The sequence below is a fragment of the Typopeltis vanoorti genome, chromosome 22 (assembly GCF_054136105.1).
Source record: "Typopeltis vanoorti isolate ZY-2024b chromosome 22, IOZ_Tvanoo_1.0, whole genome shotgun sequence".
NCBI classification, from domain to species: domain Eukaryota; kingdom Metazoa; phylum Arthropoda; class Arachnida; order Uropygi; family Thelyphonidae; genus Typopeltis; species Typopeltis vanoorti.
Genome location: NC_143570.1, coordinates 29,753,015 through 29,777,122, shown reverse-complemented (window position 1 = coordinate 29,777,122; position 24,108 = coordinate 29,753,015). Strand labels below are relative to the sequence as shown.

Sequence of the window (24,108 nt, the reverse complement as noted above, 5' to 3'; positions counted from 1 at the left end):
AAAACTTAAATATAGATCTTTGTTATATTCACATGCTTTCTCAACTATTTGTCGTAAAGTGAAGATCTGATCCTGACAGCCTCTATTTGGCCTGAATCCAGCTTGTTCTTCTGCAAGCTTTTCTTCCACAATTCTTCTCAACTGTTTCTCAAGTATACTTGTATAAATCTTGCCAGGAACACTCAGTAGAGAAATACCTCTATAATTCTCAAGAATTACAGAGGTAGTAATAAGAAAGTAATTACTAATAGCAAGAAGACTGAGAGCATGGTTTTAAATAAAGAGGAAATGTAAATGTTAATGGTATTAGACTGACTTAATGGGAAAGTTTTGAAAAACAGTAAAAACTTCAAATATCTTGGAGTTCCAGTGATGGAAGTTTACACCAGGAGAATAATGAGGAGGATTTCACTTTGCCAAACTTTTTTTTTTTAGCAGTGTATGTAGTCTACTTTAGAACAGTCAGGTCCCACTGAGTGCAAGCTTTTTAACAGAAGTTACTTGTCCATTTTGATCTAAATGGGAGAGACATGGAGACTAAAAAAAAAACAAAAAAACTTAAAATGGATGTGTACTTTGCATTCTGGAATACTAAAATAATCAGTGTGAAGTCATTAGCCTCTATATACAAGTATCGTGGTCATGAAGATACTTCACACAAACTTTTTTGCTTACACTTGGATAAAGGATTAAACAAGATATAATTTCTTGGCATCTTTAATTTAATTTTTAACCAAGTGAAAAATCTTTCACTTGGTTAAAACAACTAAGCATTTCATAAACAAGATCTAAACACTGTCCTATGATTGAGGTATGCTGCAGTTATGTCCTAACATAAGTTAAAAAGAATGTTCTAATCTAACACCAGTTTGTTGACTTGGTTGGCTGAGTGGATATTTATCTTCCCTTTGAACTAATAAGTTGTGAATTCAAATTAAACTGCAGGCATAGATGTTTGTACATGTATTTAGGTGGCAGACATTGAATTTCATCACTTAATGTCAAACCACCACCTACTGGAAACTACTGAAGTGGCTTAAAATTTTCAACAGCAGCAGATTATCTGATCTGCAGCCCATCCACAATACCAATGTGCAACAGGTTTAGAAGCTTTCATTGTAGAATTCGCATTAAAAAATAATAATAGCTGACAACAGGTATATTTTTAAAATTTGCAACCAACTATTATTTCAAAGTACAACTGGGAATACAAAACAGACTTGAATAATGCTATTAACAAACACAATAAATATATATATATATATATGCAGGATGGCTCAAAATTCCATATACAAACTTTGAGGGGAGGTAGAGAACATCAAAATCAATCATATTCACATAGGAAAGCATGACCGGAAACGCCACCTGAAAGTGATAGGTGGCGCTGTTCGCCAGAGCTCCAGGTGAGCAATTGGGGCTTCCTCATTCAAGCTTTCGACGTCGTACGAAGAACATGTGTCGTTTACCGTATTATGTATCGAACTACTATTAAACTGTTCAGTTATGCCTAATAAAGTTTTTTACACTACTTACTGCCTTGCATTATTTCTGTATCTTTGTGTCCCTGTTAGTACCTTCCGGTGGTATTTCGGGTCATGCTTTCCTATGTGAATATGGTTGATTTTGATGTTCTTTACCTCCCCTCAAAGTTTATATGTGAAATTTTGAACCACCCTGTATATAACACAACTATTATCACCAAATGAATGTTATGGTATATTGCAAATGAACACATTGTGCTATTTTAAGGAAAAACAAAAAAAAAAACTAAAAATGTTAAATTATTTTATTCTGTTTGAAATTTAGGAAACTATGAAACACAAGGACATAAATAATTCAAAACTGTCATTATTTGCTATAAGATAATATAAATGCAAAGCATTGACTAGTTATGTTTTTTTTTTTTTTGAAGTCCATAATAACTTATCACATAGCAAAAAAAAATTTCTTAACAGTCCCACTGCATTGTATGAAAACAATTAGTCTCAAACAAATATCACTATAAATTTAATTTGTGGCAATATGCATAGTTTAAAATTACAAATATTTTTGTATCAAATCAAGTTCATCCACTACTATCTGCATTTTCATCCTGAGCTTCTCGGACAGCACGCCTCCATCCTGCAATACCACCTAATAAAAAGTAAAGAAGCAAATTATTTTTTCACTAATATATAAAAATATAAACTGTTAAAAACAAATTTCCAAATATTAGTCGAAAAAATTTAGACAAATTGCATGGGACTTATTAAAATGTATATGGAAACCCCGTATACTGAGGATTAAGAGGATAAATAAGGCAAGGAGTTGAAATGGAAAATGGTGAACTTAAGCATATGATATAAAAAAAAAAGTATAAGATAGCAAACAATATCCAGACAAATGAGAGCATATATAAGACACCAGGAAAGTGACAAGCATGATAAAGAAGAGAAAGCAACAGTATAAGATATTGGAGGTGGCACTAGCATAGTGCATAGTAGTAGTTGGCCTACACATGTAATACAGATAACACTTTATATTTTAGTAAACACTAGTAATTATTGTTGGTAGTATTTTATCTTCTTTAGACTGTACAGTTAGGAGTATGAGTTTGTTTGAAAATTTTAATATGTGATATTGTTCAAAACCCGTTTTCATGGCAATGATGCACACTAAGAAAATGGTGGCCAAGGTTTCCTTTTTCACAGAGATTAGCATGAGGGATTTTGTAAGATGTGGTGTGTGTGTGTGTGTGTGTGTGTGTGTGTGTGTGTGTGTGTGTGTGTGTGTGTGTGTGTGTGTTCAATGTACTCATTGCCAAGAGTGAATAGTTTATGGTATGAGAGAGAGAGAGAGAGAGGAGTGTGTGTTGGAAATGTTCTGTTGTTGCAGACTGTGCCAGAAATGCAAGTTATTTGGAGAGCAGGAGAATGAAGGAACTAATATTAATAATCTAAAGCAGGATAGGGAAAGTGTAGCACAGAATGCAGATGATGTGGTGACAGTGAGGAGAGAAAGAGCAGACTTATCTGGAGTCCTTCTCAGGACAAAATGTCACTAGAGTAACTGAAGAAGCAAATGGCATGTGGTATAGTAGGAAGGAAAATGAAAGAAAAAGTGAGAGGAAAAAAATTATGGAAGTGCAAAGCACTGTGGAAAGGTATTGTATGGAGATTCTATAACAAGAGGTATACTTAATGAGAAAGTGATGATAGAATGTTTCCTTAGAGTAAAGATCAAGGATGTTAGCGAAGTTTACAGAGGGAGAAGTAAAGAATTGATTGTTTTGGCTGGCATGATTTGAAACATGAGAGAAGAAATGTTAAAAGAAGTGAAAAACAAAAGTGAGACAGTAAATATTGTGAGTCTGTTGCCTCAGTATAACAGGAATGAATGGAGAAGAAGGGCCATGATTGCTAATGAATCAACGAGTAGATGCTACAAGAGGAATGGCATGAGCTGTTTATACGTGTTGTTTATTTTTTAACGGTATATATTAAAACACAGAAAAATAAGTAAATAATTAATTTATTAACTTATTGCTGATATTTCACTGGTGTTATAACCAGCATCTTCAGAGCACAAAAACACCGTTTGTCACAATATGCGAGACTATAACAACATGGCATAATCAACGGACTAGTTAAACAAAATTGTAGCAGCAACACAAAGACTAGAGTCCTGATTTTGGCGCCCTCTATCTGAAAAAAAAAAAAAAAAACGGTACTAGTTTTTTTCTTAAGATGACTGTCTCCCAGATTTTTGGCAAATTTATAGAGCCATATTTGTTGAGATTTGAAGTGTGCTTCAGGGGGCTTCTGTTGCCCCTAAGAACAATCTCTCCAACTTGTAAGAGCTTCTGTGGCAGTACTTTTGTGTTCTTCCAGTTCAACAAATATGGCTGTATAAATTTGCCAAAAATCTGGGAGACAGTCATCTTAAGAAAAAACTAGTACCGGTTTTTTTTTGTTTTTTTTCTCTGTTTAGGACTCTAGTCTTATGTGATAGCTGCAATTTTTTTTTTTTCAGATAGAGGGCGCCAAAATCAGGACTCTAGTCTTTGTGTTGCTGCTACAATTTTGTTTAACTAGTCCGTTGATTACACCATGTTCTTATAGTCTCGCATATTGTGACAAACGGTGTTTTTGTGCTCTGAAGGTGCTGGTTATAACACCAGCGAAATATCAGCAATAAGTTAATAAATTAATTATTTACTTATTTTTCTGTGTTCTAATATATACTGTTAAAAAATAAACAATATGTAAAGAGTGAATTTGATGGGCAAAAGACTTGGATATGCCTGATGGACTGCATTTGAATGATTTTAGGGTTAAATGTTTGGAGAGAGTGTTGTTCAGTAAGAGACTGGAGGTGCAAAATCAGGGAAATTACAAGTACTACAGAGTATGCAGTGAAGTGCAGGTTCAGCCCACTACCTGAGATAAATGAGTGTGTGTGTGTACAGAAATGATTCTACAATGCCGAATGTAGTTTCACAGGTTTTAAATCCGAATGGGTTAGTAACCACATTATGCAAGGATAACTGTTGGTCCAAGGGGATACTGAAATGCATTGCACATGAAATCAGAAGCATCAGAAATAAAGAGAGGAGTTTTTGACATTGGTCAGCTTAACTTGGACAAAAATTATAAAAATTAGTGAGACCTGCTGACACAAAATGATCTAGTTACATGGATAGAATGTAAATGGTATTGTATTTCCAGAGAAGTTAGAGGGAATGGAACAGGAATGAGATATTGCTGATGATAGAAGAGGTTCAACCAACAAAAATTGAAATTAAGGAAGATTTGGGTCTCAGAGGGATGGTTCATTTGAGGCTATCTGATGCAAGATAGAGGACAACATATATTGTTGTTATCTAGATTTTTTTTTTTTCTAAGTTGGTACATCTGTCATAAGCATCCATGTGAAATTGCAAGTTATTCTATCCAGTAGTTTGTTTTATACAGCTGTATAAAGCAAAAGTGTTGTATCCTTTGAAATAGATAAAATTGAGTATCATGAAAAAATTCGTGAGAAAAGACCCAGTTTACAGAAGAAAAAAAAATCATCTTTCATCAGGACAATGCACCTGCCCACAAAGGTGTTTTGGCAATGGGAAAGTTAAGGGATCTGCACTATGAATTATTGAAACATCCACCCTATTACTCAGATTTGGCTCCCTCTGACTTCTATCTCTTCCCAAAACTCTTCCCTGCCGGTCAGCATTTTTCTTCAAATCAAGAGGTGATTGCAGCTGTACAGGGGTATTTTGCAGAACTTACTGAGAACTACTACAGGGATGGGATAATGCCGCTGGAGCATCGCTGGAATAAATGTATTAGTCTTAAGGGAGATTATGTTAAAAAATAAAAATAATTTTGAAATTATAAATTCGTTTTTTCATTTAGGCTAAGAACTTTTCAGACCACCCTCGTAGACCAGAGACTGCACAGAGATTGGCAGACTAACACAATGAGTGCATGCCTAGCAATTATTATGGGGAAGTTCAATTTTGGGGACATAGATTAGAGGGAGAAATGGAGGCATAGTAAGATGGAAGTGGAATTTATACAGTTGTTAAGGGAACTGACACAGCATGTCATGGAGGAGACCAAGGGTCTAAGAGTGCTGAATTGCATAACAGCAACAGATGTATCATAACTAAGGTAGGCAGTCTGTCTGCAGTTGGGGAATGTGATCATATAGTTTTTGTTTTGGGAGGTTGCTAAACATGTGGAATTCTCAAGAAAGAGTTTATGTTGAACTATAAAGTTGGTGATTATGACAGACTCAGGAAGCAGCATGTAGCAATGCTATGGCTAAGAAGCTACAAGGGAGAATGTCAATAGTGCATGGGAACTGGTCAGAGCTTTTTTGAGAAGTGCAGTATCAGTCTGCATACCCAGGGTCAGCAGAATAAACCAAGTGTGTGTGTGGGGGGGAGGGGAGGGGATGGTTAAGTGGAAGAGTAGAGATATAAAGCAGGATTTGAAAAAAAAAAAACATTGCGAAGGGTAATAAAAAGATAAAGCTTTATTTTTATGGAGCACCCTTCAATCAGAACATATTTATTGGCTGCAGCTCTTTTTGAATTAAGAAAGCATTAAAAATTAATCAAATTGTATACATTGATATCATTGTCTATCTTTGCTGAATTTGGTAGATATGATCTTTGAACGTTGAAGTTGCAATTGTAAATGTAGATGGTGAGGAATTAATATGATATTAATGATAAGTAAAATAGTGAGATAGAACTTCAGTGAAACTTAAGAAATTTTAAAACCTGAAATATAAAATATAAAAGAATATATTCTATTTTTTGAAAGGAATATGAAGGGAAAAAAAAGTGATCATCTTGAGCAGCATTCATTAGCAGTCCAAAGTACATTCAAGAGGTGATTAGTACAGTTAGAAAGGCTACATCAGTTTATGAGGGACAATTAGCTAAAGGCCAAAGTATATCCAGAAGATTTGTGATTGTTCTTTAAGAGATAATTGTGCCATGAGGTTTCTTCAATTTGCATCAAAGCACAAGAAAATAAGTAAATAATATTTACTTATTTAATTACAAGGGTAGAACTCTAACAATGGACTGATATGAAACAGTGAGAGCCATGTGATGTTATACATACAATGCAAAAGTACAACTAATGAAACATTGTATTATTAATTATTAATTAAGTGTATTAAAAAAAATCTTTAATGGTACCTATGGCATCACTATAAACAACATGTTACATGATAACCACAATAACTAACTTTAATGAAAGTACAGATATTTCATACTGAAAATAACAGCATCATCAATATGTAGAAGAAATGAATTCAAAAATCAGGATACAAGGTACAGACAACAATCGGTTTACCAATTAAAAATGAGTGCTGCAATCCAAAAATTAATGCATTAATAAATAATATTAAAACTATTTTTGATTTTAACATAAAACGAGAATCTCCCAAACTTCTTTGAAAATGCATTTATATTTAAAACTGCTTCTGTGTCCACCAGATACTGTGTTTAGTATCAATGCTATGTTGTGCCATACCAGACTCTCGAGGTTTTACATATTCAATGTAATACTGATGTCTGTTTATTTTTTTTCCAAAGAATGGCCTGTCTGCCTAAAGTATGTTAAATTGCATTCACAAGGAATCTGGTAAATACCAGCTAACAATAGAGGTAACAGTTTGTCTTTAGTAGATGGTAACATATGAGAAATTTTGTTGATAGGAAAATATGTTGGAATAAGGTGATATTTCTTCAAAATTCTACCAATAAGTTCAAAGATACCAGTAATATAAGGGATTGGAACCTGTGATCTGTTGAAGAATCCTTAGGTGTTGGAGCATAGGAGTCAATAATCTTCTGAATTTGATGAGGGTTGTTACCATTTAATTCCATTAAAATTCTGAGAGTAAGAAGTTCTTGTCATAAATTTGAGGGAGAGGAGTATACATTATATGCTCTATTAATTAAAGACTTGATAATACCAATTTTTTGAGAGGCATCATGAGCTGACTTTTGATGAATGTATCTGCCAGTAAAGGTAGGTTTTCAATAAACACTGGTTGACAAAGTGCTGGAGCAAGAATGGTAAACTAACAGCATTTTCTTTTTCTATAGTGAATGCAGTGAATGCATGGATGATGACTATTGATCTGTTGTTGGAAAGTGGCAAGTTCGTTTTCAGAATGAGACCAAACAGCAAACACATCATCGACATAACAAAACTAAAGAGAGGATTGTGGAGCAATGGATGAGAACAAAGTATTTTCTTAATGGTTAAAAAATAGTTTGCCAAAGGTGGAGACAGAGGGCTACCTATGGCAGTGCCTTCAACTATCTATATCTTGTTTTTTCAGCTGAAATATTCTGATTGAAAGTTTGGAAGATTTTCATTTTATGTAAACATCAAAAATAGTTTTAACATTATTTATTAATATATTAACTTCTAGCTTGCCATAACCATTTTTAATTGGTAAATATTGTTGTATGTACCTTGTATTCCTGTTCTTTGATTTGCTTGTTTCTACACACTGATGATGTACTGTTATTTTCAATATGAAATATCTGTATACTTTCATTAAAGTTAATTATTGTGGTTATTGTGTAATTTGTTGTTTGTATTAAAAAAAGTTGAATGATGTGTAATTAGTTCATCAGGTGAACTAATTACTTCCATTTATTTAAAGACTATTTCACTGAGGAAACACTATACTATTAGTTATATATGCCGACATGGTTGGCCGAGTGGTTAGCGTATCCGCTCTCCAGCCAAAAGGCTGTGGGTTCAAATCCTGGTGTGGGCATGGATGTTTGTGATTATCTGTGGAAATACTAGTGGTGGTGGGCAGTAGATGGAGATGGTGTAGTTGGTGGATTGAGTGGTGAAAACAAAGAGTTATAGAGTAGATACAACTACAATGAGTCTTTGGACTCCCTGGAGGTGTCACGCAATAATAATAATAATAAAATATCAAAAATTAAAAAAAAACTCCAATGATATATAATTAGTTTATCAGATGAACTAATTATTTCTGTTTACCAGAAGTCTACTTTCACTGGGTGTTACATTTAACATCAATCTGCTCACCGTCCCTCAAAGAAGACTGGAATTATCAAACCAAACATCAGAGTGCTCACACTATATTAAAGAATATATGAAACTCAGTAGCTTCTCAGAAAAGACTACACAACATCTTTTTTGATTTCTATAATCCTAGTTAAAATAACAAGAAAACAATATGTAGAGTCCCTATCCCATACATTTTTGGCACCTCAGAACCAATTTGTAGAATTCTTAAGAAATACAATTTAATAGCTACTTTTCTTCCTATCAACAAATTATCACCATGGTTTCCATCTTCCAAAGATAAACATCCTTCTTTTGCTCTTCCTGGCACCTACCAAGTTCCTTGTGACTGTCATTGTTCTTACTTCAAACAAACTGAATGCTCAGTGGAAAAGAGAATGCAAGAACACCAATCTTACATCAGCAACAGGAAATATGAAAAATCTGGCTTGGCACAGCACAGAACAGATATGAACTTAATATCCTATAGTCTAAAACACTAACTTCATCTGTGTTGCTAAATATTTGAACATTTATTTAAAAAAGCACTAAAGCCTTACTTCACTGTCCAAACTTAAATTGGAATGACTACCTCTGACTAAGATATGAGACAGTTTTATTCTAATTACACATCATTAAATTTTTTAATGCAGTTAATTAATAACTACAATGCTTCTTCAGCTATACCATTACATTGTTGTGTGTGTAACATCACACTGTTCTCACTGTCTCAAATCAATCCACTGTTTGCATTCTACCTTGTAATTAATTAATGTTGCCACTGATGATAGCCTGCAATATTTAGGCTGAAACACGTGGCTTTAAATAAATATTATTTACTTATGTTTTCATGTGAAATGAAGAAATCCAAAAGAATTTTTTTGCGATGCAGCAAGCAAGAGAAAAAGTGCTTATGGAAGGATTGCTTTAATCAATGCTGATGGTAGGAAAGTGATAGAAGCAGAAGAGACAGTTGGGCTGCTGAGTAATCCAGGTGGAGATTTTGCAGTTGTTGATGTGAGAATTGAGATAAACAGCAGCTGCTCAGCATATTGAAAAACATCAATGTGAATACTGGTGGGAATGGATGGCATGTCGACTCATGTTTGCAAGAATGTGTAAGCAAATTGGCAGTGCCTCTGACAAAGTGGTTTAATCTCTGGTCTCAAGCTCTGGCAATGTTCCAAGGGTAAAGAGGATAAGATAGTTTTTACATTAAGATGGCTCCAAGACAGAAGTAGCAAAATTACAGACAGATTAGTATCTCAGGAGTGGTGTTAAAGTACTGGAAAAGGTGGTTAAAGGTAAAATCTAGCACCAGATGAATAAGAATATGATACTCTATGGTGGGCAGCATGGCTACATAAAAGGTAAGTCCTGCCTGAGGAATTTATTCACATTTTCTAACAGAGTGAAAGCAGAATTGGATAAGGGAAATAGCTACACCATGATAATACTGGACTTTGTAAAGGCATTTGACAGAATAACGCATGGAAAACCAGCAAATGGATATGAAGCTGGTGGCATGGCTAGCAGGTTGCTGACAAACATATGCCAAAGAATAGTATATGGCAAAGTGGAATCTAGGAGGAGAATGAAGGTGATTTTAATTTGTATGTTAATTATATAGGAAATGATTTGAGTGGGGATATTCAGTTCTTTGCTGATGATCCAAAACTGAGGAGGGAGAATAGCTATTAGATGATATAATGCAGGATTGTTTAAATAAATTGGCATTGTTGGCAAAGGATAATGGTTGTCAGTTTAATGCTGCAAAAAATAAGTTTATGCACTTTGAGTTGAAAAGATTATATACTGTTTATCACTTTGATGGTATTGGACTGCAGGAGTTTGATGAGGTTAGGGACTTGGGATATAATGGACAGGGAGTTGAAGTTCAGAGGACATATTTCAAAAGTTGGCAAAATATCTCCAAGGATTATTTCGATGTTGAATAAACACACTACCAAGTAAAAATAAGAAAGTTATTATTCCTCTTTATAAGGCTGTGATTCAGATGCATCTTAGCTATGAAGAACAGATTTGGTCACCTGGATTTCTAGGAGTCAGTAGGTGGTTGAGGAAATTCAGAGGTGAGTGACTAAGCTGGTGACAGGTCTTTGGAACACTCCCTATGAAGATAAGCTGAAGCTGTGTGGGTTGCAAAGTTTTGTTGAGAGGTGGAAATGAAGGGACATGTAAAAACTAATAAGTTATTAAAGGTGCTCTATAGGACTGACATAATAGAGATTTTATAATACATTAGTAATATAGACAGAGAACTAGAGGTCACCCCTGGAAGTTGTATATGGTTAGTAAAGGGAGTGCAAACTAGAATTTTTTGTTTGGAGAGTGGTGAGTGAGCAGAATGAATTTGCCAGAATTAGCTGTTAGTGCCTTGAGAGTGAATGAGTTTAAGGAGAGGTATAATAGGTATTTTGTATACAAAGGTTAGTGTGGGTCTCCAATAATGACTCCATTGGATGCATGATCTGAGGAATGGAAAGATGGTATACAGTAAAATATGGGTTGCTGATTTGAGTCAAACAGACTGAGAGCAAGGAGGACAACAGTGAATGGACTGTGATTTGATTTTCCAAACAATAGGCTGTGGACTCAAGTCTTACTGCTGGCATGGATGATGTGAATGTTTTTATGTATGAGCTCAATTTCATCACCTGGTGTAGGACCACTTCTTTGCTTATTAGAAGCTTGAAGTGGCTTAAAAAAGTGCCAGGTTTGATATTTAGAATAGGCAGGTTTCAAGATTATTTAACTCTTAGGCTGTCCACAGTATTATTGAAACAAAGAAGACAAAAAAACAGGTGAGATCTTTCTAACTAACAAATACCAGATGTTATATTCAGCCAATAGCAATCAGGGAAAAAGAAGGAGTAGCTATAGTGTTCAAAATTAATATATGAGGATAATTTTCTTGAATGGCAGGAAATATTGTCTCATTCCCATTCTGATGTGGGCTAATATCAAAATGGAGAACTGGACAATGAGATTTATTTGTGCCCATTGTCCCACAGAAGGTTCTACTAAGGAAGAAATGGAGGAATTTTTTGAGGCATTAGAGAATGCAGCTGATGCAATGAAAAAGGAAAAGTTAGTCCTTGTTGGAGATATAAGCAGGAATTGATTACTAGAACATCTAAAAATGCTTTGGGAAAATTTGGAGAAAAGAGCACAAGTAATAAAAATAATAACCTGCTATGCTTAGGACATAGACTAATGATAACTAAAGAAAGTCATAGGAACTTAAGTCATAAGATCTTAGTGATAACTAAAGAAAATCATAGGAACACTTTGGTAAGGACACAGAAAATCAGGAAGATAGCAAAACACCATGTTCCAACATAGTGGATATGAAGCTGGAATAATGTACACAAATTTACATGGACAGAAGATGAAAGGAATAAGAAAAGTCTCATTGACTATGTTATTGTTGACAGCAATGTTTTCCCACTGGTTCAGGACATGAGTATACAAAAATATTTTGAAATTGGAAGTGATCATCATTTAGTTTTGAGCAGGATAAAATTAAATTAAATGTCATATTGAAAAGAAGTGTGTGTGTGTGTGTGTAAGAAAGTTTTAAAATGTATCAAGGTTGAGCAACTTTCAGAGGTGTGAACAGCTGTAGACTGAAATATACAATCATTGAATAAAAAATGAAGGAGTTTGAAAACAAGAACCAAATCTTGGAGATTCAGTGGCAAACCTTAAAGAAAACATTGAAAAATGTAAGAAAAGTGAAGCACTGTGTAAAACTACAAGAATGCAGAAAATTAATATCAGGAAGACAGCAAAATATTTTGAAAGCTATTGAAAAACTTAGAAATGAGGAAATATTACAGCAAAGGGCATCAAAGATGATATGAAAATTAAACAAAGATATTCTAGATGTCTGGAGTAATTGCTTTGAAAAAATGCTAAACGAAACAAGCAGTGACAGCATGGCTGTAGAAAACACCCAATAGGAATGCAATCAGAAATATGTATATCAATACTTGAAGTAGAAAAGCTATCAAAAACCTGAAATGTGGAAAGGCAGCTGTAGTAGGTATTATTATTATTACACCTTCCATGGAGTCAGCAGACTCATTGTGCGATGTTCATTCAACTGACAACATATCTATCGTACTGAATCATAAAATTCTGAACACTCCCTGCATTAACTTCTTCTTCTTCTGCAGCTTTTACCACTTAAGTAGGGTCGCTGTTTGTGGTGAGTCTCCTCCACAACTTCCTGTCTTGGGCTGTAGCCACATCCAAGTTCTTCATCCTCAAGTCCTCCTCCACCATCTCCCTCCATCTCTTCTTTGGTCATCCACGCTTCCTCTTCCCCTGCACATCCATCTGCATGACCTTTCTTCCCACATACTCTTCCTCCCTCCTCATCACATGACCAAACTATCTCAACCTTGTCTCCTGTATCTTTGCTCCTAAGTTCGTAACTTTCACCGTTCCCCTTACATAGTCATTACTCAGATGATCCTTTCTGGTCACACCGCACATCCACCTAAGCATTCTCATCTCCGCTACCTCCATCCTGCTGATGTTATTTTTCTTCAGGGCCACAGTTGGTCTCACTACTGTCCTGTAAATTTTGCCTTTTAGATTGATCGGCACCCTCTTATCACATAGCACTCCAGCCATCTCTCTCCAGTTCCTCCATCCTGCATCCCACTTCCTTCTCAGCCTCACCAACCTCTTTCATTGTTGAACCTAAGTATCTAAAGTCACTGACCTTCCTGATGACATTTCCTTCCAGATCTATCTCCTGGCTGCCATCCACTTTGCAACACATATACTCGGTCTTACTTCTGCTTAGTCTCATACCTCTCTCTTCCAGTACTTTCCTCCAACTTTCCAGTTTGACTGCCACTTCTTCTCTTGATTCTGCACACAGCACAATGTCATCTGCATACAACATAGTCCAAGGCACATCTTCTCTCACTTCCTCCGTCACCACCTCCATCACAATATTAAACAGGAATGGACTTAATGCAGACCCTTGATGCAAGCCAACTGTCACTGGAAAACTTTCTGTCACTCCCAGGCAGGTTCAAACACTTGTCTTCACAATTTCTGTACACATCCTGCACCAACCTGACATATTTCTCTGGTACCTTCTTCTCCCTCAGACACCTCCAGACTTCTTGCCTTGGCACTCTATCATATGTTTTCTCCAGATCAATAAATACCAATTGTAGCTCCCGTTGCTTCTCTCGAAACTTTTCCATCAGTCGTACCCCAACGATAGCATCTGTGGCCGATCGACCAGGCATGAAGCCAAATTGCTCCTTTGCAATCTCCACCTCCTTCCTCAGTCTTCCATCAAGAACCCTTTCTAGGATTTTCATTGTGTGGGACATCAACTTTATTCCTCTGTAATTCTTACAGTCTTGTGCATCCCATTTACCCTTGTAGATGGGGACAAGAGTACTTTTCCTCCATTCCTGTTGTCAAACTTTCATGAACAGGTCAATTCCCTCTTCTCCTAGAGTCTTCCATGCCTCCCTGCATTAACAACATATTCCAATAATGCATTCCATTCACTACCAATTCTCCATGGAAAAAATCTACTCCTCACATCCCCCTCTTCATCACACGCTTACGTAACTTCCTGGGATAGTTATGTAAGAGTAAAAAATAATGCCTGAAGTATTACAAAGAACAAGAAGTTTTTGTATTATTGAGTGCACTATGACCAAAAAAATTATTGATATTAGCAACACTTCTGATAGGATAAGGTACAGAATATCACTTAATGAGAGGAACATTATTTGCAAGGAAGACAGAGGAGGTAGAAGAGTCAAGGAGGAGTATTACTGATAGCCTAATGTTCTTCCTCTCTCACCTTCGGTTCTTTTTACAATCCTCTCTGGATTAATTCAATAAAATTCTCTCACTAACCTAGACGTCTTTATCTTATCACTTCTTACCTTCCTATCCACTAAACTTTGTAATTCCCACATTTCTTCAATCTATCTCTATAACCAACATTCCATAGTCCTAATATCGTCTTAGCTCTCAAATGTTTCTACATCACATTGAAAACGAGGTGACCAAATATGAACACAGTAGTCCAAGTGGTTTTTTAAATCGTGTGTATAGTGTGATATTTTATTGTAAATTTTGCTTCATTTTATTATGCTAGATACAAGAACCCTTCAGTAGTGTTTATTTTTGGAAATTTGTTTATTCAACCAGAAATGTTCAAATATGGAGGTATAAACGCTTTACAGTGGCTACACTGTACAGTATAATTCAGAAAGCCTAGTCAGAGGATTGAATTCCAGATGATTAGAGTAGAGCATTCGTAGTATCCATATAATAAAAAGGGAAATAAAACAATGTGAGAATTACAGAGGTATTTCCCATTTGAATGTTCTTGGTATGATATATATAGAAGTATACTTGCAAAACATGGGAAAAGTATAATTGAGAAGCTTCAAGGAGAAAAAGCTGGGTTTAGACCAAACAAAGGTTGTCAGGATCAGATATTCACCTTAAGACAAACAGTTGAAAAACCATGGAAATATAACAAGGATCTGTATTTAAGTTTTGTAGATTTGGAAAAGGTATATGACAAGGTGCCAAGATGAAAGCTGTTCAAAATGTTTCAATTATTTGATGTAAAGGACATTATATCAAGCAATACTTAGTCTATATTTGAGTTGTGAATCAGCAAAATTGAAGGAGTAACAGGAAGATTATGTTAAATTAGGTGTGAGACAAGGGTGTACATTATCTCCACTGTTATTAATAATCCACATGGATCACATTATGAAGGAAAGTGGTATTAAACCTGATATCAAAATCAGAGATGTTAAAGCTCTTTACTTTATGCAGATGATATTATACTTTAAATAAATCCCATACAAGTCTGTAGGATTCCCTAACTAAATTGAATAAATGAGGTAACAAATCTGGAAAATCATAATGATAAAGATAATGAATATAGGCAGACACAGTAAAAACATCCAATGCATCCTGAATGGAGAACTTATAGAACAAGTAAAACATTCAGCCTACTTAGGCACAATTTCTAGTGAAGATAGCAAAATTAAATTTGGAAATAAACAGCAGAATTAGCAAAGCTGGTATGGTAAGAAGTCAACTAAATAAATTTATATGGAATAAGAGAGAAGAGAAATTAGACAAAATACTAAACTGTATACAACGCAGTGTTTAAACCAATTTTAACTAATGGATCATAGAGGTGGATTAGAAATAGAATGCCTTATCAAAGAGTGGAGACCTGAAAAAGATTAAAGGAACTGAACAAATGGCATCAATGGCAGTGTCATATTAAAAATGAGGATATAGGAAAGAACTTGACATTAGCATTCAGAAAATGTTAGCAGAGCTATCTCAGATGGTAACAATGTCAAGTTCTTTCCTGGAAAGAAAGATTAGCAAAACAAGTGCTCTTTGCCAGGATGCCAGAAAAAAAATCCAGAGGAAGACCAAGATCTATGTCAATTGATACAGTAAAAAGTGCCTTAGAAGAGAAAAAATATAAGATATGATAATGTTGGAGTCTGGACAGATAACAGATTGATTTGGAGGAAAATTTTTCCTAGGAAGTTAGCAATGATGTAACTTTCATAATATCCTGTATATTCCCTGAGGGTATATGTCCAAAATTGATGATGATGAGGTTTACAACTTCTCATGAATGGGATTCACATAAAAAAAAAATGCCTGAAGTATTACAAAGAACAAGAAGTTTTTGTATTATTGAGTGCACTATAAACTAAAATTATTGATATTAGCAACACTTTGCCGATAGGATAAGGTACAGAATATCACTTAATGAGAGGAACAGTATTTTCAAGGAAGAGTATTACTGATCGCACTAGAGGAACTAATTCCTATAAGGGTAACAATGCAGAATGAGGACAGTAGTGCCGATTAATAGCAAACTTTCAGGAATCAAAAGAGCAGTCTACTGCAGCAGAAACTTTCCTAAATGAATTTCCATTAACATAGTATTATTGCTATGGTGCTTTTGGACACTTTTCAATAGTGTGTTCTACTGGCTGAAATTGCTATAATGAGAGATTTGGTGACTGCAACAGTGACTTAGCATAAAGTGAGTGAATGGTGTGTGAAGCAGAGATTTACCAGGATGGAATATACAACTGGATGTTGCTATAGGCCAAGATTCATAGTTGCATTATTATGACTTGTATTGCAATTTAACTCAGTGGATACATGGTGAATAATCATTGTGTGCATCTTAACTACTGTGCTCAGATCTGATCTTCAGGATTCTGAACAGATGGGGAAACAAGAGAGAAAATACTAGTGAGTAACCAAAATAATACCAGGATTGTGGAATGGCAGGTATGAGAACAGATTCAAGTAATGAATACAAACATTAGTGAACAAATAAGAGATGATATGATATAACAGAAAAAAATAAAGTGATAAAAGAATTTTACACGACAGAAGCAGATGAAATCATTCACTATATGGGCAGAGGGAGGAATAAACAATGGTTAATCTCTGAAAGTCTAATAGGAGTGTGATTAGATTATGCACTTTAAATGAAATCGCATTACCTGTGGATGAATTTATAGTTATGTTAAGTGGTGTGCATGCGATATGAGCAGGCTTACTTTGGATTCATATAATAATCATAAATAACTAATATGAAATTTCCACTTTTTTTTATATATATATAGCAGACATTCATTACAAAAATGGCTATAGAATGTTTTACTTTTTTTTTTTTATCATTCTATTTGACAAGCCAATTTATATGTTCAGTTACTGATAAAGATTACTAAAAATTATAAATTAAAGATACCAAGAAATTATATACTTGGTCTAATCCTTTATCCAAGTGTAAGCAAACAAAGTTTATTGCCCTTTCCTGATTATATTTCAGGTGCAAAACTGTGTTTGCTTACACTTGGATAAAGGATTAAACCAAATATATAATAATAAATTTAGTTTAATCCTTTATCCAAGTGTAAGCAAACAAAGTTTGTGCCTGAAGTATCTTCAGGACCGAGGCAACTCGTTGCAAAGGTGGACAAAGCTCTCATCACTCCTTGTCTCAGTATCTCCCATATTCTGAGACAAGGAGTGATGAGAGTTTGGTCCACCTTTGTAACAAGTTGCCTCAGTCCTGAAGATACTTTAGGAACAAACTTTGTTTGCTTACACTTGGATAAAGGATTAAACTAAATATTTTACAGTCTAACCAAGTGGAGGAAAAAAAACTTCCAAAACCAAGTATATAATTTCTTGGTATCTTTAATTTATAGTATAACCAAATGGGAAAGCTAAAAATTATAGGCTAATCTGTAGTTTTAGTTAATAGGTACTGGAGAGGTTGGTGAGAGCAAGTATACAAAAGTGGGTTGATAACAGTGGTATTCTCTGTGCTTGCAAGCATGAGTTCGTTAAAGAGGGGGTCATGTTTATCCAACTTGCTTATGTAATAAAACAAGGTGACAAATGTATTGGACAAGGGAGATGCATATACAGTGATATATTTAGATTTTGCAAAGGCTTTTGATATTTGCCACATCACAAGTTGGTAACTAAACTGGAGCAGATGGGAGTGGATGATAGATTAGAGATATTTGATATATCATCTGAGATATATCAAATATCTCAGATAGGTATCAAGTGTACTGGAGTGCAAAATCCCAGAAGAGGAAAGTCACTAGTGGTGTGCCTCAGGGGTCTGTTTTGTTATTTAATTTCTATATTAATGATATTGAGATGAATTTAACTGCAGATATATAACTGTTTGCAGATGATGCAAAACTGGGGAGTGATGAGGAATCAAGCAGATCTTGTGGCCTTACAGGAGGACTTGAATAGACTGCATGCAACAGTATGGAAGCATTAGTTCAATGTTGCAAAGCATTAGGTTTTGAAATTTGGTAGGCAACATGGGATTCACCGTATACACATGGTGGGTAAATTTTGGTGAAAGTTAAGGATACAAGAAATCTTTGAGTGGTGGTGGACAAGGATCTAAAGTTCAGAGGTCACATGCACAAGTTGTGAAGTTGTCACATCAGATAATGGTAATGATGTGGAGGACTTTAACATGCATAAATAAAGAGGTTCTGGTTCCACTGTATAAGACCTTAATCAAGTCTCATATGGATCACGGTGCACAGATTTTGTCTCTGGTTTTCATGGTGGTGAGGATATATTGAAACGAGTTCAGAGAAGACTAAGGTGGAATTGGTGTTTGGGATGTGGAATATAAAGACAGATTGAGGAAATGCAGTTTGCAAAACCTTCTGAATAGGAGGAGCAGAGGAGATATGATTGAGACATTTAAGTTTGTAAAGGATTGTTAATATGAAAGAAATTTTTCATAGAACTGGAAAAGGGGAAGAACAAGGGACATCCCGGAAGTTGTACAATGAGGGTGTGAGCAGAGGCATAAGGAGCAGGTTCTTTGCATGGAGAGTGGTTAGTGAATAAATGCATCATTGCCTGACATTGTGGTGAATGTAGATACAATGAATGAGTTTAAAGCATGTTATGATAAGCTTTGTGTGTGACAGTGTGTACTTCCATGATGAGCCTTTGACTCTATTGAGGTCTAGTGTTAATAATAATAATAATTAATCTGCTGCTACTATTTAAAACTGAAAGTATCACAAGAATGGTCCGTTTCTATTTCTCTCTCTGCTACAAACAGGTCACTCAAGCCCATTTATTACTAATGTAATCGATTAAATAAAAATAGGAACTAAGGCACGTCATTTGAATGTTGTGCTAAAGAGGATCAATGTAGCAAGATTAATAAGGATTTCCTCCCATCCCCTCAATTTTAATTTTCATTGTAAATCAAAGTTCAAATTTTTCTTACCAGCAGATCTGAGGTGATTTAAAGATGCCAACATACGAATCATGAAAGAAGCAGGAACTGTAATTGTATCTCTTGTCTCCTCAAGCATCACTTCATTTCTTTGTACAATCTAAATATTAAATAAAACAGATTATTTCAATGGATATTAACAAAAAGTGTTTACATGATACTAATTACTTTCTTCTTAAATCACAATAAATCAGTAAAACAGAAAATTTTATCATGTGTATGTGTACAGTGTTTCTGAAATTCTGAGTGTTTTATTTTAACACATAATAAAATAACTGTAAAACATTATTTAGCAAAAAAATAAGGCATTATCTATATGGACAGAGGCATAAGGAGTAAGTTCTTTACATGAAGAGTGGTTAGTGAGTGGAATGTATTGCCTGATCCTCAAATGGAGTGAAGTTAACTTCGTAAAGTTCGATGCTATAAAAACTCAGGTCAGCCTTATTACCTGCAGGAAAAATTCCTATCTCACTCCCCTCTTATTTTTGATAAGGTTCAAATTTCCTTTCAAGATCAACTTTCTTTTCTTGTGTTGATTGTCACATCCAATTTATCCTGGCACAAGCATCTTACATACATAGGCTCCTCAGCATCTAAAAAGCTTGGTGTTCTTTTCCATTCAAAATATCACTTCTCTTTCTCTTAATACTTTATAAGTCTCAGATCCAACCAAGGTATATCACACCCACATTGGCAGTGGTGCACACAACACCTCCCGAAGAATTTTTAATGATATTAAGAAGAGAACAATCCACTTAACAGAAAACCCTTCCCTCACAGACTCCCTTCAATCACTTTCACACGAGCATTCTGTTTCTGCACTGTGCCTTAGGTACTTTCCTAACCTACACACTGTATAACTCTAAGCATATTGAACAAACTTCTCATCATATTCCTTTATTCCATCTATCTCTATTCTTTGGAAAAATTTCCCCCATACTGTTTTTCCCACCAAGTACAACCTTGAACTCTTTAAGAAAGATATCAATAAGTTACTTCTTTCTTTTTAATCACTTATTCACACATGACACTGTAGTGTTATAGGTCCCGTGACTGTTCATGTGTGAGATCATAAAAAAAAAAAAAAAAAAATATATATATATATATATATATACACACACATTTTATGGATGTAATATTATGTATAACATTATATGTAATACTATAATGGTAGCATGGCTATTTTATTTTGGAGTAATCAGTGAAAATACAAGTTTTAATTTGAAATTATATGGCTGAAAGGTCAATCACCTACCTCTGGTGTTGTTCTGTCTCACCTCTCTCCCTCTCTCTCTGTGTCAATACAGCAGAAGATATGTTGTTGTTGACATTATTATTAGCTTGTGAGCAGACTATTAATGTGAAGGACCAAGGAATGTGGTAAGAGGAAAAGGAGAAAGGACTGAAAGTATAAATTAAAGATGTCAAGAAATTATATTCTTTGTTTAATCCTTTATCCAAGTGCAAACAAACAAAATTTGCACGTGAGGTAAATTCACAACTGGGCAACTTGTACGCAGAGACTAATGACTTCACATCACTTGCCTTGGTATCCCATAATGCAAAGCACATATCCTTACAGACATGTATAATGCTATGCATTATGGGAAGGGTCACTACCCAGACCGATTTTATTGAGGTCTCATCAGTGGGAGCCAAACCTAGAAGTGATACCAAGGCTGAAGTAATGCAGAAGTCATATTTCCATATAGAGTAGCCTAAAGGTGTCACCTTATTACTAAAATACTCTGGATTAGAGATAGAGTTGGAAATACAACCATTTGTGATCTCACTACTCTGTCAGACAATGCATTCCACTGTTCAATCACCTTCCATGCAAGAAACCATTCCTTACCCTCTTGCTTATGACTTCCTTTCACAACTTCCAGGGATGACCCCTTGTCCTTGTTCCTTCCTGTGTTCCACCAAATGAAAGGAATCTCTAATGTCCATCCTGTAATTACCTCTCAACTGTTAACTCTCAATTATACCACCTCTCCTTCTATCCACCAAACTTTGCAGTCCACATTCCCTCAGCCTATCCTTATAACTAACATTGTCAAGTTCTGATATCATCTTTGTTATCCACCTCTGCACTCTTTCCATGGTTAATTTATCATCTTTAAATCCTGGAGACCAAATTTAAGCGCAATAGTCTCCAGGTGTGGTCTGATCAGGGCTTTATATAATGGAATGACAACTCTTATTTCTGCTAATTAGCATCCTTCTCAGTATTGCAGCAATCCTATGGGTTACCTTCACCACCTTTCCAATATGTTCCCTGAATTTCCGGTTTCTATCAATCATTACCCCATGATCCCTCCCCCCCCCCCTCCCCCCACCCCCAACTCCTCCAAAGAGTATGCAGCCTCCCATCGACGTATCCCAAACGTCAAGACTTTACATTTTGCTGCATTAAACTGATACTCCCATTCATTTATCCATCTGTTCAGTTTATTCAAATCCTCTTGCAAGGCTACCATATCTGCAAACAACTGAATATCCCCCTGCAATCTACTGATGATGTCATTGATATAAAGGTTAAATAACAGAGGTCTCAGTACTGTGCCCAGTGGGACCCCACTTGTAACCTTCTGCTTCCTTGAAGCAGAAGGTTATAATGTTATAAGGTTAAGGTTACAAGGCATATTCTGCCACTGTTACAAGGCAGAATATGCCTTTCCCTCATCAACTGCTTTTGTCACTCTATTATAAAAGGCAATCAGATTACTAAAACAAGAGTACCCCTTAACAAATCCATGCTGACTCTTACAGATAGTATTATTCTCATCTGTCCACCACTGTAAATGATCCATCACTAATTTCTCCAAAATCTTAACTGGCCAGGTCAGCAGAGCTGTCAGTTTTTAGCATCTCTCAAAACCCACCCAGTCCCATTACTTTGACATCCAGAGTATTCAAAATGCACTCTCTTGTTGCACTTCTACACCTTGAACCTGCCCCATCCCTCTAGTATCTGCCAGGTCAGCAGAGCTGTCAGTTCTTTAGCACATTCTCTCAAAACCAATCCAGTCCTATTACTTTATTGAAATCCAGAGTATTCAAAATGCACTCTCTTGTTGCACTTCTAAACCTTGAACCAGCCCCATCCCTCTAGTATTAAAACTTACTTCTCCAGGATGAAATATCCCAATAAAGTGTTCACTGAACAACTCCACTATGTCCTATTTCCCAGGACCTTTTGAATGGGTAAACCACCTGGCTGGTTTTACTGACCACCCGGCTAATTAATGTCGTGAATTGATATGGCTAAATAATGAGCAAGAATGGAAAAATAATTTAAGACATTTTTTAATTAATAGTGATGAGAAATCGAACTGGAGAGTCTTAATACTCTTGAGACCAGCTCAATTTCTTGCATTGCAAGCCAATCTCAAGAGCTACGGATATTCACTTTGATGCACACCAATCCATATGTAGAAGAAGACAAAAATTGGGATCTCGAATACAACAGTATCGGTTGCAAAGAAGATCTTTTACAAAAGAGACAATTTTGATGTTTGAAAGAAATAAATTGTGAAAACTGAGCGAATTCGAATCAAAGACAAAAATCAATGTTAAAAATCTATATTTATTTTTTTAATAATGATTTTTGTCCGAAGATCGCGAGTCAAGTATTTAATATTTTATTTTGTAAAAGAAAATAGACCTGCGCATCAAATATAGTTGTGAACTCAGGGAATTCTTGAAACTCTCGAGGACTATGACGTCAGTCTCGAGTGATACCAATTCCCTTTCCTAATAACTAATACTTATAAATAGTAAAATTGCGACATAACGTGCATTATGTGTCTCAGGTATTACTGTCAGTGCACAATTCAGTGATTTGTTCTGATTAATTTAATAACAATGATATTTTGTCTTTATTAAATTACCACATAATGAGCAAAAAGTCAAGTCAGAAAACCACACTCAAGTTATTTTAAGAAAGATGAAACCGATAAGCATAGTAGCGAAGACACCAAACCAACAACAGAATCATCGATTTCTGCAGTCTCTTTCAAATGTAAAACGTGCGTCTAAACACTGCTTATTGGATATTAATGGTGAGTGGTTTAAAAAATTCCATTGGTTAGTGGCGAAAGATAATGGAATGATGTGTTCCATATGTATGAAATACGGAAAGAGATGACCCACAAACAAGGAAGTGACTTGGGTAACTATGCCATGACTTCAAAAAGAAAGCTTGGCTGAACTACGAACAAAGCAAGTTACACACTGATTCTTGTTCAGATATAATTGAAAAACATATACTAGAAGAAACTGGAATAGGGCAAATTGAAAAATCAATTTCAATTTTGAATAACTTGCAGAGAGATGCTTTTCTGCGAGCTTTAATATCAATGTATTGGTTAGCGAAAAATGAGTTACCACATACTACATTATTTGAAAAAGTGCTTGAGCATTGCAAGGCTATGGGCTGTTCCTACTTAGAACATCTTAATGTTGGTAAAAATGCACATTATACCTCAGAAAGAATAATGCAAGAGTTGATTGATATTTTAGCATCAGAAATTAGATCTGAAATACTGAAAAATATACATTCTGCAGATTATTTCAGTGTTTTATGTGATGAAACTACAGACATCTCAGTTTTTAAAACAGCTGATTGTGTACATTAAATATGTTCGTCAGAAAAGAGGTCAGGGT

The 24,108-nt window shown here is 35.2% G+C and overlaps 1 protein-coding gene across 5 annotated transcripts in view; it reads right to left on the bottom strand.

The window, feature by feature from the left end:
- Positions 1-1,768: 1,768 nt before the first annotated feature.
- The window catches only part of LOC150094267 (DDB1- and CUL4-associated factor 6-like), a 422,923-nt gene continuing 400,583 nt past the window's right edge, over positions 1,769-24,108 (bottom strand). For all 5 annotated transcript variants that reach the window (XM_090411919.1, XM_090411918.1, XM_090411920.1 and 2 more), the window contains exons 18-19: positions 19,426-19,534; positions 1,769-2,133 (exon numbers count right to left, since the gene is read on the bottom strand). In XM_090411919.1, the coding sequence (XP_090268045.1) occupies positions 2,066-2,133; positions 19,426-19,534 (177 nt within the window). In that variant the 3' untranslated portion in view covers positions 1,769-2,065. The remainder of the gene's footprint in view (positions 2,134-19,425; positions 19,535-24,108) is intronic.